At 40.9% G+C, this 14,841-nt stretch overlaps 1 protein-coding gene across 1 annotated transcript in view; it reads right to left on the bottom strand.

The window, feature by feature from the left end:
- Window positions 1-14,841, bottom strand: part of DOP1A (DOP1 leucine zipper like protein A) — an 83,785-nt gene that overhangs the window by 23,986 nt on the left and 44,958 nt on the right. Inside the window, exons 17-23 of the mRNA XM_083376949.1 lie at window positions 14,420-14,520; window positions 9,272-9,531; window positions 6,507-8,511; window positions 6,283-6,394; window positions 5,375-5,557; window positions 3,821-3,946; window positions 785-919 (exon numbers count right to left, since the gene is read on the bottom strand). Coding sequence (XP_083233075.1) covers window positions 785-919; window positions 3,821-3,946; window positions 5,375-5,557; window positions 6,283-6,394; window positions 6,507-8,511; window positions 9,272-9,531; window positions 14,420-14,520 — 2,922 coding nt within the window. The remainder of the gene's footprint in view (window positions 1-784; window positions 920-3,820; window positions 3,947-5,374; window positions 5,558-6,282; window positions 6,395-6,506; window positions 8,512-9,271; window positions 9,532-14,419; window positions 14,521-14,841) is intronic.

Genomic DNA, 14,841 nt, shown 5'->3' with positions numbered 1-14,841 from the left:
CTGCTGCCTGAAGTTAACAAGACTCTAATCAGTTTCACATTAAAGCAGGGGTGTCAAACTGCTGGCCCACGGGCCGGAAGTGTCATGCAGAAGCCACGCCTACCCCATTGCTGGCAATGACAAAACCGTCCCGATATGTTGCGCGGCGTCACGTGACATCGCGAGTTTGACATGTCTGCATTAAAGGCTTTAGTTTTCCTCTAAAGCAGCTTGTAGCTGGCAACCAGAAGCCCATTAGGCAAACAGCCGTGCTGGCGCATTCCTTATGATGTGCATTCCTCACTGTGTGCCTGCTACTCTCTTGCAATCCTTTCCTCTCCAATGAATATTAACTACAAACAGCAAGTCCATAGGGTAGGAAAGGGGGCTCTAAGTTTTGCCCTTTTATACAGCTTCCTTATAAGTAGAGTTATGGAAACCTTCCCTGGTCTTTGGACTCACCCAGATCCTTGGGGTTGCATCCTCCTGATGCTGTAAAGCAGGCATGTCAAACTCATGATGTCACGTGATGTCGCGTGACATATCACGAGTATTTCCCCATTGCCGGCAATGGGGTGGACACGGTTTCAGTGTGACGCATCTGGCCCGTGGGCCGGCAGTTTGACATGCCTGCTGTAAAGCAAAGTTGAAGTAAAAGCCTAGGCACAGTTGCAAACACACAAAGCTTCACTTAATGACCATTTTGCTTAACTACTGAGTCACAAGTCCCAACTGTGGTTGCTACATGAGGACTACCTGTACTTAAACTGTGTGAACCATTAAAATATTGTTATTGGTGTCATACTTTGTCCTTGGCAATAGCTGGTGGTTGCTTTAAGACTTCTTTCACTGTTTGCATTACAGTTTCAGTTCTCATAACACTGATGGAACGAACCAACTCCACTAGCAGCAGCTGCTCTTCACTGGCACTAGGAATCACCTGATAAGTAAAATCACATTACTGGCATTGAATCTCAGAGAGTCAAATCATTTCAAAGTCACTTATAAGTATTAGGCTGCAACCATATGCCATCTTACATTGGTATAAACGCTGCTGGTATGTAGCATTGCATCAATGAAATTTTTGGCATAAGATAAGAAAAAGAAAAGTACAGAGTTAAATCTAATACCAACATTCTTTATTATATGTATGTAAATATATCATTCTATCCTTTCTTCCATCTCATATATGTAGTATTGTATATGTTGCTTTTTGTTCTTTAAACTTTTTGCTTCTTTCCCCCCCCAAGATCTCATCAACTCCATCAAACCAGGATTTTTTTCAGGCTGCCCCTTCTTCTGTACCCAGTCATTCTGCCTTATATTTGTTTTGCCTTATTAGTCCTTATTAGTTCACATTTATTTTGGCCAAAGCACAACACATTTCCTATATAGTAAGTCCTTCTCTTTTAAATTCAGCCTTCGTTTCTTCAGTGCTTATTCATTCATATTCTTTGACTTGTTTAATTATGCACACTCAATTACAGCAAAAAACTCAATTATGAAAATTATGTAAATGATATGTGCTAATTTTGCAATTACACAAACGACATAAATTACAGCAATTGAACATATTTAGGGCACATCTATCCCTTACTGGGGTGGTGGTGAAGTCTGAACAAAAATCTGATATTTGCTGTGTAGAGCAGTGTTTCTCAACCTGGGCTACTTGAAGCTGTGTAGACTTCAGCTCCCAGAATTCCCCAACCAGCAGGGTCGTAAAATGAGGCAAAACTCACTTAACAACAATACAAATGTTGAGCTCAACTGTGGTCATAAGTCAAGGACTACCTGTATCACTTTTCAAATCCATACTCCTGTCATACTTCATAAAATTCACAGAGGTTCTTAGCCAACAACACAGTATCAGCTGAATGCCAAAGTAATCCCACTTTCATGCTCCCCATCAACATTTTTCTAGTGACACCACAAGCACTCTTTTTATATTTTCTATAAAAGCATTAAGCAATCAAGGCTATTTCATACATACTTTTCTTACTGTCTGCTGAGTGTTGTGCTATTTGCTAATATTTCATTCATTCTCACAAATGCATTACTTCCATCGTACACCATCGTTAAACCAACCTTCAACTCTAGTTTTACTCAAAATATTTCATAATTCTACTCTTTTCACTTTATTGTAATACTTTCTCTAAACCAAGTGTATAATTAACTTTCTTACATGCACACATTTTTATTGATTTATTTAAAACTGGTTATTCTATACATTCATTTGCCAGCAGAAGCCAGCACTTTACTTTCCAAACACAATAGGGATTTTGTGAAACACCTTCCCAAACACAATTAACAAACAAATCTACAGCTTTCTGCAACTCTTGCTTCCTTTCCCTTTGTGCAGGAGAACAACCAGGGCATTCTTCCAATCCTCAGATGCATTTTTCATGCACATCTTGCTCATCTACTCCACAAGCAAACCACACCCTTACTGTACAATCCATTCACTAACACCATCTATTTCTTCAGTTTACTATTTTTCAACACTTTCACAGCATTGTTTTCTTTTTGTTTTTTCAACAATACCACTTATAGCATTCATTTTTTCCTCCATACTCCAACATATCACTGTTATTCCAATATAAATCTTCTAAAATATTCCTTCCAACATGTCATTCCAATTTTCATGTTGAATTGTTTGACGCTTTGATTTTTAAATTTGGTTCACTCCTCTAGAGGTTCCCTGCTCAACCCTTTTCACTCAAAATGAATGTGTTATTCCATCAAAATAACTCTGTATTTTGTCTTTACTTTAATCTCTGGCTCGCTTTTTGTGTGCATGTTTGCAACTTTTTCTTTAAACACACTTTATACCAGGGGTCCTCAACCTTGGTAACTTTAAGACTTGTGGACTTCAAAGCTGGCTGAGGAATTCTGGGAGTTGAAGTCTACAAGTCTTAAAGTTGCCAAGGCTGAGGACCCCTGCTTTACACAACACTTTCCTTTCATACTCATTTTTTGGAGCAGTCATTCTTACATTCATTTTTCTCACTTGCAGTCTTTTTTCTATTTTCTTGTTCCACCAGGCAGCCAATTTTATCTTTCTCTTTATAGCAGGGGTGTTAAACTGCCGGCCCACGGGCCAGTTCCATCATGTGGAGGCCATACCCACCCTAGCTCGGGCAACACAAGAAAAGTCACGATACGTCATGACATGTCACGTGACGCGGCAAGTTTGACACCCTTGCTCTTCAGCATAACTTCATTCATTTCTGTGGCATTCCGTAATAGAATTCCCTTTATTCTGTATTCTTTATTCTGGCAGTTTGCAACTTTGTAGATTTCTTCAGACTGGCTGTCACTGACTACCTCAAGGTATTCTGACATTTCTCAAGTCATAAAAAGTGGAAAGAATTTTCCTTTTTTTTTAATGATGCAAAACCACTGGAAGCAAATACTTGTTGAAGCCAAGAAGTGGCATCACCCTAGCTGTCTGGGTCGAGTGGTATAGACCAGGGATCTCCAAACTTGGCAAATTTAAGACTTGTGGACTTCAACTCTAACAGCCATGCTGGTTGAGGAATTCTGGGAGTTGAAGTCCAGAAGTCATAAAACTGCCAAATTTGGAGGCCCCTGGTATAGACCTAGTGAGGAGAAGGAACTTTACTGTTATGCATTTGATTATATTCAATAGCTGCAATCCTAACATCAGTTCAGTGAACCCCATCAGATTCATAGTTTCATACCCAGAGATCACAAACAATGTTTATTTTAGTATGGCACAGTATCTCAATCTGCAGATTACTAAGCTAAATAAGCCTATTAGATAAAACTTAGGAAACTCCTAAGTTGAACTCATTTTAAACAAATCCATCAGTTAACATACCTTAGTCCTTGAAGCTAGTTTATTTTGCTTCCTTTCATTCCACACAAATGCAATAGCTGCCATGAAGTGAACACCATGGTTCATTGAAATTGGACCAAGCAATTCAAGAATTTGCTGCCTTAAATTCTGTAACACATAAAATACACTGAATTTCAAACAAAAAGAAACAAGAACCTAACAGCTTATCCAGAGCAATATACAATTATACAATGAAAGAAAATACTGAAAAACGTAACTTGGACCATTTCTTTGTTGGAACATGGGAGAGGAAAATATTTTAGAGCAAGCTATTTCTGTGCACTATTTTTTTAGAAAGTCTTGAATTCTTTAGTGCTACGCAACTCTGATGAAGTTGTGCCTCCTGAAAATTTCAAGTGCCTCCTGAAAATACACTTAAGAAAATGTAACCATGATGTGTCATGAAGTCTTAACGATCAATCATGTTCTACAGTTAGAAATAAACCAGGATCAGAAAGAAGATAGTTGGCAATATGTTTGCATTACAATTTGATGTGGCACCTAAAGAAATAATAGCTACTGCTATTTGCTCCTATAAAATAGAAAAGACACTACGAGAAAGTAGAAGTTGTACAAGAGGGTGAAAACCATGGTTTGGCAGAGGTTTCATACTCAAATCATTTTTGTATTGGTAAAGTATGGTCAACACAAAGTTACAGTTTGGTGAAATGTTTGAGGGATCCTTAGTGCTCCTTGAGCTTGGTTGTTGTCTTGCACACATTTTGTTACCAAAACTATGTAACGTTATCACTGCTAGTCCTGATGATGTTACCTAGTTTAGGTCATGAAACGTCTGCAAGAAAACAACCAAGTTCAGAGATCACCAAGGACCCCTCATTTCAACCTCAAGCTACAAATCTTTTATTGGCGAAATTTCTCAGTGGCATTTTTGCGTATATATCTGTAGCACTTGAAACATAAGTACTTTATATGGAACCAAGGGAAGTTTTGGCGATAGTGGTTATTTGATCAAATATATTCAAGCCTACTATGGGTCTACTATGTAGGATATCGTAAGAAGTAATATCCATGTTGCAACTGTTTTAGAAATGAAAAACAAAAAAAACAAAACAACCACCCAGTATTGGATCATCTGGTAGTAAAAGGTCTTCTCTTATACATACCGGTACATAAAACGATATGGTATCGTATACAGACATTAGACTGTTTTCTGGAAGAAAGATTAAATATTGTAATCCTGTCAAGATCCTGGCACCGATTATTCAAGGATTAAAAATAAAATATGTGTGTGCCTTCAAGGTAGGTTTTTGACTCCTGGTGAGCCCTTGTTGAAATCCCTGGAGTTTTCCTGACAAGATTTTTCAGAAGTTGTTTGCCCCCTTGGCTTTCTTCCTAGAGCTGAGAGTGACTCTTCTAGAGTCGTTCAGGCATCTTTGCACTGAGTTCTAGCCCCAGAACTTCCTGTCTCCAGTCTGACATTTTAACCAGTATATCAAACTGACTCTGTTATTCAAGTATTACATACACTAGTAAAAAAACCCCAATCATTTGTACACATAACTCTGGTGTTCTAACCTTTGTTGATCCAAGATTAATTGTGGTTACAGATGCAGCTGCAGCAGCAACGGTTTTCTCTGAAGAGTCTGCCTGGTACAGAATGCTCCACAAAAGTGTGACAGAGGACATGATAATGTGAAGGATAGACAAGATACCACTGCGTGCTTCAAACATGTGCTTCTGATCTACATTAACCAGAAGCTAGTAACAAGAAAGATGAAAACATAATCAATTATCGTTAGGGACAGGAATCCTGTTCCCTTTTCGCATTCTCTTCCCACCTGGTTTTTCTCCCCATTTTGTTTTAGGCAGCATTGTACTATCATTGAATTATATGCTAACCAGTATTATTTTCCTACCAGTTTGTAACAAACTTTGAAATTAGCTTCAAGATCTGATGGGATACAGATGCAATCCTAACAACATTTTTTATCAAGTTTAAATTGCAAAATGAAGTACTTCCTCCAAGTCAAAACAGACTTTATCAAGAGAAAACATGTCTTATCTAATTTACTGAAATTCTGGGTTCAATTTCAATTAAAGTTAGAAATTGGGTTCAGCAGTTCCAAAACCGAGTGTCTCAAATTCTGTAATTCATGAAAGAGTGCTTTAATATCCAACTGTATTCATAACATTATACTATTTTTACCCAAAATGTAAATGAAAATTGCTCTTGTAGTATTAGGTGCGAGATCAAGATCTTGCAAAGTAGTAATAAATTGCACATGCATTATCAATTGCCTATACATAAAGAGTTCAGAATATGCCAAATAATGTTCTCTGTTTCAAGAGTTATTCCTTAGGGTCAATGGACCGGCTGCACAATGCACAGGCTGAAACAAGCTATTAGCTGGGGCAGAGGACAAATAAGAACACACTGATAGCTGGGGGAAAAAAACTAATTGAAAAATCTAAAAAAGGTTTACCTGATGATACTGCGTGGATGGGTCAAGTAAACAATAATGAATAATTGTTGTGATACCTTCCAAAAGAGTAAGCATCATGTCTGGTGGAGTAACCGACACCCTCCAAAGAGGCCTAAAAACAACAACGAATCTGTTGCAATTTTGTAATGCGCTTACAAATTTCCCTTTAAAAAAAAAAGAAAAGAAAAAATGCCAAGAGAAACAAGACAAAGCGAAATACATGCCTACTGTCAGACAAGCCCATTTCATATCTGTATTGCTGAATCAGATTATCCAGGTTCCTGCAAAGCTGTAGGGTCACCGAAACCACCACTCTCTGGAGCACCTTTCCCATGTAAGGTAGAGAAGCAGTGATTAACCCTATCCACTGGGGATGCATCTTACAGGCACAATGCTGGTGTAAGGCTCTTATCACCGCACAAAGAAACATGCCTTGGGAGGTTATGGGCTGGGAGTGTAAATATTGAAGGGAACCCATGGGCTGTTGAGGACTGACGTGCTCCAAGTCGGTTACCACAAAATCGAAACCTGTCTCGTTCTCCTCAGGCACAGTCATCACTCTGTGCTCCAGAACGATGAGCCGCTGGAGGACTTTCAAAAGCTGTGACTGGAGAGTGCTGCCGTTATCCAACTCGTCCTCGGAGAAGTTGATAAGATTGTCTTCGGAGAAACCTTCTTCAACAGCCCCGATATTTTTTCCTGCAGTCTTCTCGCTGTGCCACTTCTGGACGCTGAAGATGGAGGACAACAAGCAATGCAGAATCACCTTCTGGACCTTGCATTTGGACAGCATGTCCGAAATGAAACTGGGAAAGCCCTTTGTAGAGCTCTCCACCACTTTTGCCAGCTCGGCAAAAAGAAGGGACAAGATTTCGATGCTTATCATTTGCATGTTACGATTCCCTATCAGGTCCTGCGAAGACACCTTGACGTGGGTCGGGTAGTGGCTCCTCGTGTAATACAAGCACAAAGAGATGAGGATCTCGATATACATGGAACTTCGAAAACTGTGGTTTGAGTCTATTGGGATATGGCTATAAAAGTCTTTGCCCATGACCGAAATGCGATGCCTGGCCAGAAGATTCTGAAGTAAGGAAAGCTGGGGGGTATAGGCGTTATTGACACTGGTGGTAGAAATGGCATTTACGAAAGCAGAAGGGCTGGTTTTCAAGATAGCTTTAATGGCGGAGAAAGAATACAGGGTCCTTGAGGAGTCATATACTTGGAGGTACAACAAAACGTGTTGATATAAAGGATGTATATTAAAATGGGGAGATTTCCGCGCCCCCGGTGACCCCGCATCACTCTCAATTTCTGAGATTTCGCCCTCTCCGCAGCTGTACCAATTTTCCAAGTCGAGGCCGTCGCTGAAGAAAACACTGCTTTGCTTCAGCTTCTCCGCTTGTGCTTTCTTCTTTTCTTCATCTTTCCTTTTCGCGATTTTGACTTTGGGCTTTGCTCCCGGATGTTTACCAGATTCTTTCACGATGGTTTCCTTTTCTGACATTTTTTCAGGCAATTTCCCTTTGAAACTGAATTGGATGCTACTGTGACTCCGCTGCCTTGACTTTTCTTCCGCCGGAGTGAACGTTTGGTCGCTGAGAGACTGCTGGCTTATTGAGATGCAGGGTGATGAGCTGTTTCTGGAGATTTCATTAGAAATGCTTTCAAGTCCAGTTTCAGATGAGATAGATAATAGCCGAGTACTGTCATTGCTAAGCAAACTACTCTGACTGTCCAGAAGGTTTGGCTCTTCGCGTTTGGAGCCCTCTTCGGTGGGACCTAAAGTATTTAATGTAGTTGAAGCATCTTCAGGATATACATCTTGGTCTGACTGTGCATCTCCTGCAAGCTCATTGACGACCTTGCAGATCAGGTCAAGGACCACTTGCTGTATTATTTCCTCTAATGGATCTCCTTTCAAATGTTGAGAACTATCCGGTGCAATCAGGCTTTCAGGTTCTGCTTCATAGCTGAGGTTATCCCCAGCAGATGACTGGGAGCAGCCAGAGTCTGAACTTTGCATGATTTCTATCTGATTATCAGGAAGGTCAAAATCAGACGCCGCCAAAGGAATAGTTTCACTGCTGGTGCTCAGGAGAGAGATCCTGTCACTTAAAGGGTTGACCGTGAGACTAAAATTCTCCATTTCGTCTAAACCCAGCTGCTTTTCGGGGTTCTCTTTAGTTGACATCCCTGGTTCTTGACTCGATGGTATTGTGGCAAACGCTTAACAAAAAAAGGAAAACAAGTTGTTATGAGTTTTTTTCCTTATTTGGATGGCCATTCAGAAGTTATTAGCATACATCATATGATCCCCTTTTCTGCAAGACATCTTTAATCTGTCTTGCTTAAACTAACTGACGTAAACTGAAAAGTTAACGTGCAATATGAGCCTAACAGGAATCTGTTTAACTTATACTAAAGTAGGTGTTTTGAGTCCAGAGTAAAACTCTGTTGACAAATTCAAGTATTACAGTAGGGACAATATCAGTGTTCATTTCTGAAATGAAAGAGAAATCCTTGATTGCTGCGGATGTAGGAAAGATCTGCAGAACTTTGGATCTAGCATTCCTTTAAAAATTAGATAATATCCAACATAACAAGAGAAAATCCACAGAAAACTCCGTCAGTGTGAAGAGCGAATGAAAGAATATTGCATTATAATCGGTATTATTTTTATATTATCATACTTGCATCTACACACTTTTGGCAGGTCACCCTGTAGTAATTTTTAACTCAGGATAACCAGAATGTTCAAGTTATATAATTATATAACAGTCGATGTAGAAAACAATAGAACAAAATGAATACACTAATGTAAAACTAAAAAAAAAACTATGATACAAAATGTTATTAAACATAGTAGAAAATATAAAATGTTTATTTATGCTACATTATATCAATATAATACCAAAACTGAAGATATAAATATAATACCAACTTGAGGATATCATGAGAAATCAGTGGTTAATGAGGTGGTACTTACAACCACTACTATTAAATTTCTGCATAAAATGTTTTTCATTTTCATCTTCCAGATAACAGGGAGATTTATTCCAGTACCATTCAGCCTGTACCCTTTGAACAGAAATACGCTGGGTTTTTGGATGGAGAAGCAGCAAAAGCAGAGGTTCAAGGACTCTTGCAATGTCATGCCGTTGGAGGACTTGATTTAACCAGGCCTGTCCAACTGACCAGGTGGAGCCATCTAAGCTGTTAAGACTATCCAACAAGATAAATAAAGATCTGAAGAGGGGAAAGAAAATTCCTATTAAAATTACAGGCCAAAAGAAAAAAAAATACAAGCTTTGAAACTGCTGTTATGATCAATTTCTCCATCTAGGAAAGCCCGATATTCTCTTGACCTGAGGACACTGAGTGCTCCTGGAGTCCACTCTTTTTGGCCAAAGTCAGTCCTTAATCTAGTGCAAAGCTTCCCCCTTCAAAATGGGGACAGAGCTACTAGATACCTCATGGATGAGATCACTTAATGCAGTGACCCCCAACCTTTTGGATACCAGGGACTGGTTCTGTGGAGAAAGGTTTTTCCGTGGACCAGAGGGGGTATGTTTTTTTGTGCTGCCTGCATTCCGTGGATGGGACTTTGCTTCTTTGCGTGGCCTGCTTACTGGGCTGCTGCGGACCGGGGGTTGGGGACCCTGACTTATTTATTTATTTTATTTATTTATTTAGATTTATATACCGCCCTTTCCCAAAGGACTCAGGGCGGTTTACAGGGCATTTAAAAGAGAGTCAATACAAACATTAAAACAAATTAAAAAAGATTAAATAAAACCCTGAGAACAGTAAAAACCCAATTAAAATTAAAATTAAAAAATTCTCAGCCTGGGCCAGAAAGCTCGAAGAGCCAGGTCTTCAGGTCCCGGCGGAATGAACGGAGGTTGGGGGCAGTCCTAAGCTTCGCAGGCAGCTGGTTCCACAGGGCAGGCACACCCACTGAGAAGGCCCTACCCCTGGGTGTTACCCCCCGGCAATCTTTAACCGGCGGCACCCTGAGAAGACCCTCCCTGTGGGAGCGCACTGGACGAAGGGAGCTTGATGCTGGCAGCAGGTGTTCCCTCAAATATCCCGGACCCTCGCCATTTAGGGCTTTATAGTTCACCAGCACCTTGAATCTCACCCGAAGGGCAACCGGAAGCCAATGCAGCTCGCGGAGTAGAGGTGTCACATGGGAGTATTGGGAGACCCCCATCACGACTCGCGCGGCTGCATTCTGCACCAGCTGAAGCCTCCGGGTGGTCCTCAAGGGCAGCCCCATGTAGAGAGCGTTGCAGTAGTCTAAACTTAATGAATATATTAGTCAAGCCAGTGGTGTTCAGTGGAAGAAGACGCAAGTTCCAGATATGTTCTTTGGCTATCAGCTGGCTATTTAGGAGAATAACTAAAATATACTATTTTAAAAAATAAAGGAATTTCATTCAAGAGAAATTCAATATACTGTATGCAATTTTACACAAAATTTAAAACACAAATTAAATTATATTCCACTACTCACTGGGCACATTTCTATATGCCAGGTGTATGTCACATGCCAAATGCAACATTTGAGGTTTTTTATATTTCAAACAAACTTGAAATATGAATAAAAAGTATAAGGAGATCTCTTTTGGTGTCAGTAGCTGATAGTGCTTTAATCTGAGCTTTGGGGGGCAAGGTTAACAGTCTTAAAATAAATGTGGTTCCAATATTTATTTATTTATTTATTTATTGATGGGATTTATATCCCGCCCTATCTCCTGAAGGACTCAGGGCGGCTCACAATAAAACATATAATAAGTGCATAAATCAAGATAAAATGAAATTGAGAACATCAGTGCAATAAAAAAATTAGAGAATTTAAAAATGAATTAAAAATACTAAATATAAATTAATTAAAATGCCTGTCAGTCTAGGTCAGCTTGGTGGAACAGGTGTGTTTTGAGGCCGCGGCGAAAGGATTAGAGGTTTTGGGCTATCCGAAGCTCAGGGGGGAGCTGATTCCATAGGGTTGGTGCTCCCACAGAGAAGGCCCTCCCCCTGGGGGTCGCCAGCCGACATTGCCTAGCTGACGGTACCCTGAGGAGGCCTTCTCTGTGTGAGCGTACTGGACGATGGGAATTTGTTCCCGGCAGCAGATGGTCCTGCAAGTATCCCGGACCTAAGCCATGTAGGGCTTTAAAGGTAAGTACCAGCACCTTAAATCTCACCCGGAGGGCAACTGGTAGCCAATGCAGCTCACGCAGGAGGGGTGTAATATGGGAGTATCGGGAAGCTCCCATCACAACCCGTGCAGCTGCATTCTGCACCAGCTGAAGCCTCCGGGTGGTCTTTAAGGGCAGCCCCATGTAGAGAGCATTACAGTAATCAATACGGGAGGTAACGAGTGCGTGGATGACTGTACGTAGGGCATCTCGGTCCAAAAAGGGGCGCAATTGGTATATAAGACGAATCTGGGCAAATGCCCCCCTAGCCACGGTTCCAATGTGATCTTCAAAACTGAGTCGTGAATCTAGGAGGACGCCCAGATTGCGTGCTTTATCAATGGGAGGTAACATCTCTCCTCCTATAGTCAGAGATGGAACCTCTTGGACTAAACGAGATGACGGTATGTACAGCCACTCAGTCTTGGCCGGGTTGAGTCGAAGCCTGTTTTCTCCCATCCAAATCTGTACCGCTTCCAGACAACGGGACATCACATCGAGGGCATCACTGGGTTGGTTCGGGGTGGAGATGAATAGCTGGGTATCATCAGCATATTGATGATATTTCACCCCGAAGCTACGGATGATCTCTCCCAGCGGCTTCATATAGATGTTGAACAGGAGGGGCGAGAGCACCGAACCCTGAGGCACTCCACAATTAAGAGGCCTAGGGCTTGACCTCTGCCCTCCTGCCAACACCGTCTGCGAACGGTCCGAGAGGTAGGAGGAGAACCAACGCAGAACGGTGCCTCCCACTCCCAGCCCCTCAAGACGACGCAGTAAGATACCATGGTCGATGGTATCAAAAGCCGCTGATAGATCTAATAGGACCAGGACAGAAGAATAACCTCTATCTCGGGCCCGCCAGAGATCATTCACCAGCGCGACCAATGCCGTCTCCGTGCTGTGCCCTGGTCTGAAACCCGATTGGTACGGATCTAGATATTCAGCTTCCTCCAGGTTCAAAGGGAGCTGTCGTGCCACCACGCTCTCAACGACCTTCGCAAGGAAGCGAAGGTTGGAGACAGGACGGAAGTTGTTTAAAACAGCTGGGTCCAGTGCCGGTTTCTTGAGGAGGGGCCTTACCACCGCCTCTTTCAAGGCAGCAGGGAAGTACCCTTCACTCAGTGAGGCATTGATAACTGCTAGGAGCCAGCCTCGTGTAACCTCCCGAGAAGCATAGACTAGCCAGGAGGGACACGGGTCCAACAAACATGTGGCGGCACTTAGTTTCCCCATGATCTTGTCCACTTCATCCGGAGTCACAGGATCAAACTCTTCCCAAATGTACTTGGCCAACTTCATCGTTTTCCTCTCGTTAGATACTGCCCAGTCAGAGTCCAGACCAGCCCGAATCTGAGCAATTTTGTCCACCAGATATTTACTAAATTCCTCAGCCCGTCCATGTAGGGGGTCCTCTCCCGTCTCTTGACTTAAAAGGGAGCGGACCACTCTAAATAGGGCGGCCGGGCGATTATCTGCGGACGCAATGAGGGTGGTGAAGTAGGCGCGCTTTGCCACCCTCATTGCCACAAGATAGGATCTAGAAAAGGATCTTAACTGTGTTCGGTCAGACTCAGACCGACTGGCTCTCCAAATGCTCTCTAGGCCCCTTCTCTGGCGCTTCATCTCCCGCAGGTCCTTGGAGAACCAAGGAGCGAGTCGGGACTTGCGCCGGGTCAGAGGCCGCAAAGGGACAACGCGGTCGAGCGCCTCCGAAGCAGCCTGTTGCCAGGCATTAACTAAGGACTCGACCGGGTTGTGGGAGAGGGAGGTGGGAATCGGTCCAAGCGCCATCTGGAATTTATCTGGGTCCATCAGGCGCCTGGGGCGGAACCACCTGGTCGGTTCCACTTCCTGACATGGGGGGGTGACGTGACGGAGGCCCAACCGCAGGAGGTAGTGGTCTGTCCATGAAAGGACAGATACTGCACATACCTATAAAACACTCGAACGTTTTATATTTTTTTTGTCAATTTATGAGGTGATCTTTGATCTGAACAAAAGATGCAACCATCTATTAAAGAAAGGGAAACTGTTTTTCCAAATTTTGAATTTTTGCATTTCTATTGGCTAGTATGTTTCAGAAACACCTAATTTACTATAAATATTTTTAAATTCAGGTACACAAAAAATTGCTCCCAATAAAAGTCTGTTGGATATATGATTTGATATGCAACAATGTCTCAAATAATAAAGAAATGTTACTGTTTTGCCTGGACAAAGAGATATTAACATCAGTACTAAAATTTTGAATACATCTTAGATTATGTCTTATTCAGAAAAGAATCAGATCTATTGAATACCAATAGAAAAGATTGGGTTAAAGGATCATGCTGTTGGAGAGGCAATGAGGTTAATACTTCGTTTAAATCACTAGCAAATGCTCACAATTGGCTGCCCATGTTAACATTTTATTCAGTAATTATTCTCCACGTAATACAGTTACAAATAGTTCTAAACATACAGTTCTAAAACTTAAATAGTTACTTTATGAGGGAAGATTGAGATAGTTTTGATCATGTACTGTTAGACCAGATGAAATCACTTTATCTGCCATTGTTGCTTTGTCATGAAATATTTCATTTCTATCTCTCTATCAGGTCATATATGGGAGCAATTTTAAAAGAGGTATTGTGAGAGATTTTTTTGCTATTTCAAGCATCTTCCCATTTATGTACATGTAAATAATAAATATTAATTCTGATAAGCTGAAACTGAATTTGGTCATCAACTTTATCCTTTCTTGTTTTCCCAAGGATAGTTACTCACTACAATGTCAATTTATCAGAGTAAATTATTTTTTTAAATGTTTCAAAACTATTATGTTCTGAAAATTTCTATAAGCATAAGCTCACTATTACAAAAATATATTATTTTACTAAATAATAGTTAATAATTTTCTATTTCATCTATCCGTGTAACTAACTAACCTGTCAAATGAACGACCGTATGATGAGGACTTGTTAATATGGAGGTCTCTAGTGAGATGCCAAAGTACTGCAAACTTTGCATGAGCTTCCATTCTGATTTTCTACAAAACGAAGGAACAAATAAATTCACTCTTAATATAATCCATCAAATTGGGTAAGGAGACAATTATCTAAATCAGTAACAATCAATATAGCTGTCATGTGTTTCTTTCCTCATTATCAGTCTGAAGGAACAACAATTTTAACCAGAGCATTGTTGATGGTTTACAATTGTATTTCTATGAAACGAAAAAAGAAATTTTACTTTCTGTAGTCAGAATTTTAAAAATTATAATTTCATGAAATGGCAAGGAACAAAACTCAGAATCACAAGTAGCAATTTATCTTTGAAGCAGAAGATAGAAAATAGAAATTTCAGAAAG

Source organism: Vipera ursinii (genome assembly GCF_947247035.1).
Source record: "Vipera ursinii genome assembly, chromosome: 1".
NCBI lineage: Eukaryota > Metazoa > Chordata > Lepidosauria > Squamata > Viperidae > Vipera > Vipera ursinii.
Note: the sequence above shows the minus strand (reverse complement) of the source record. Positions and strands in the feature narration are given on the sequence as shown.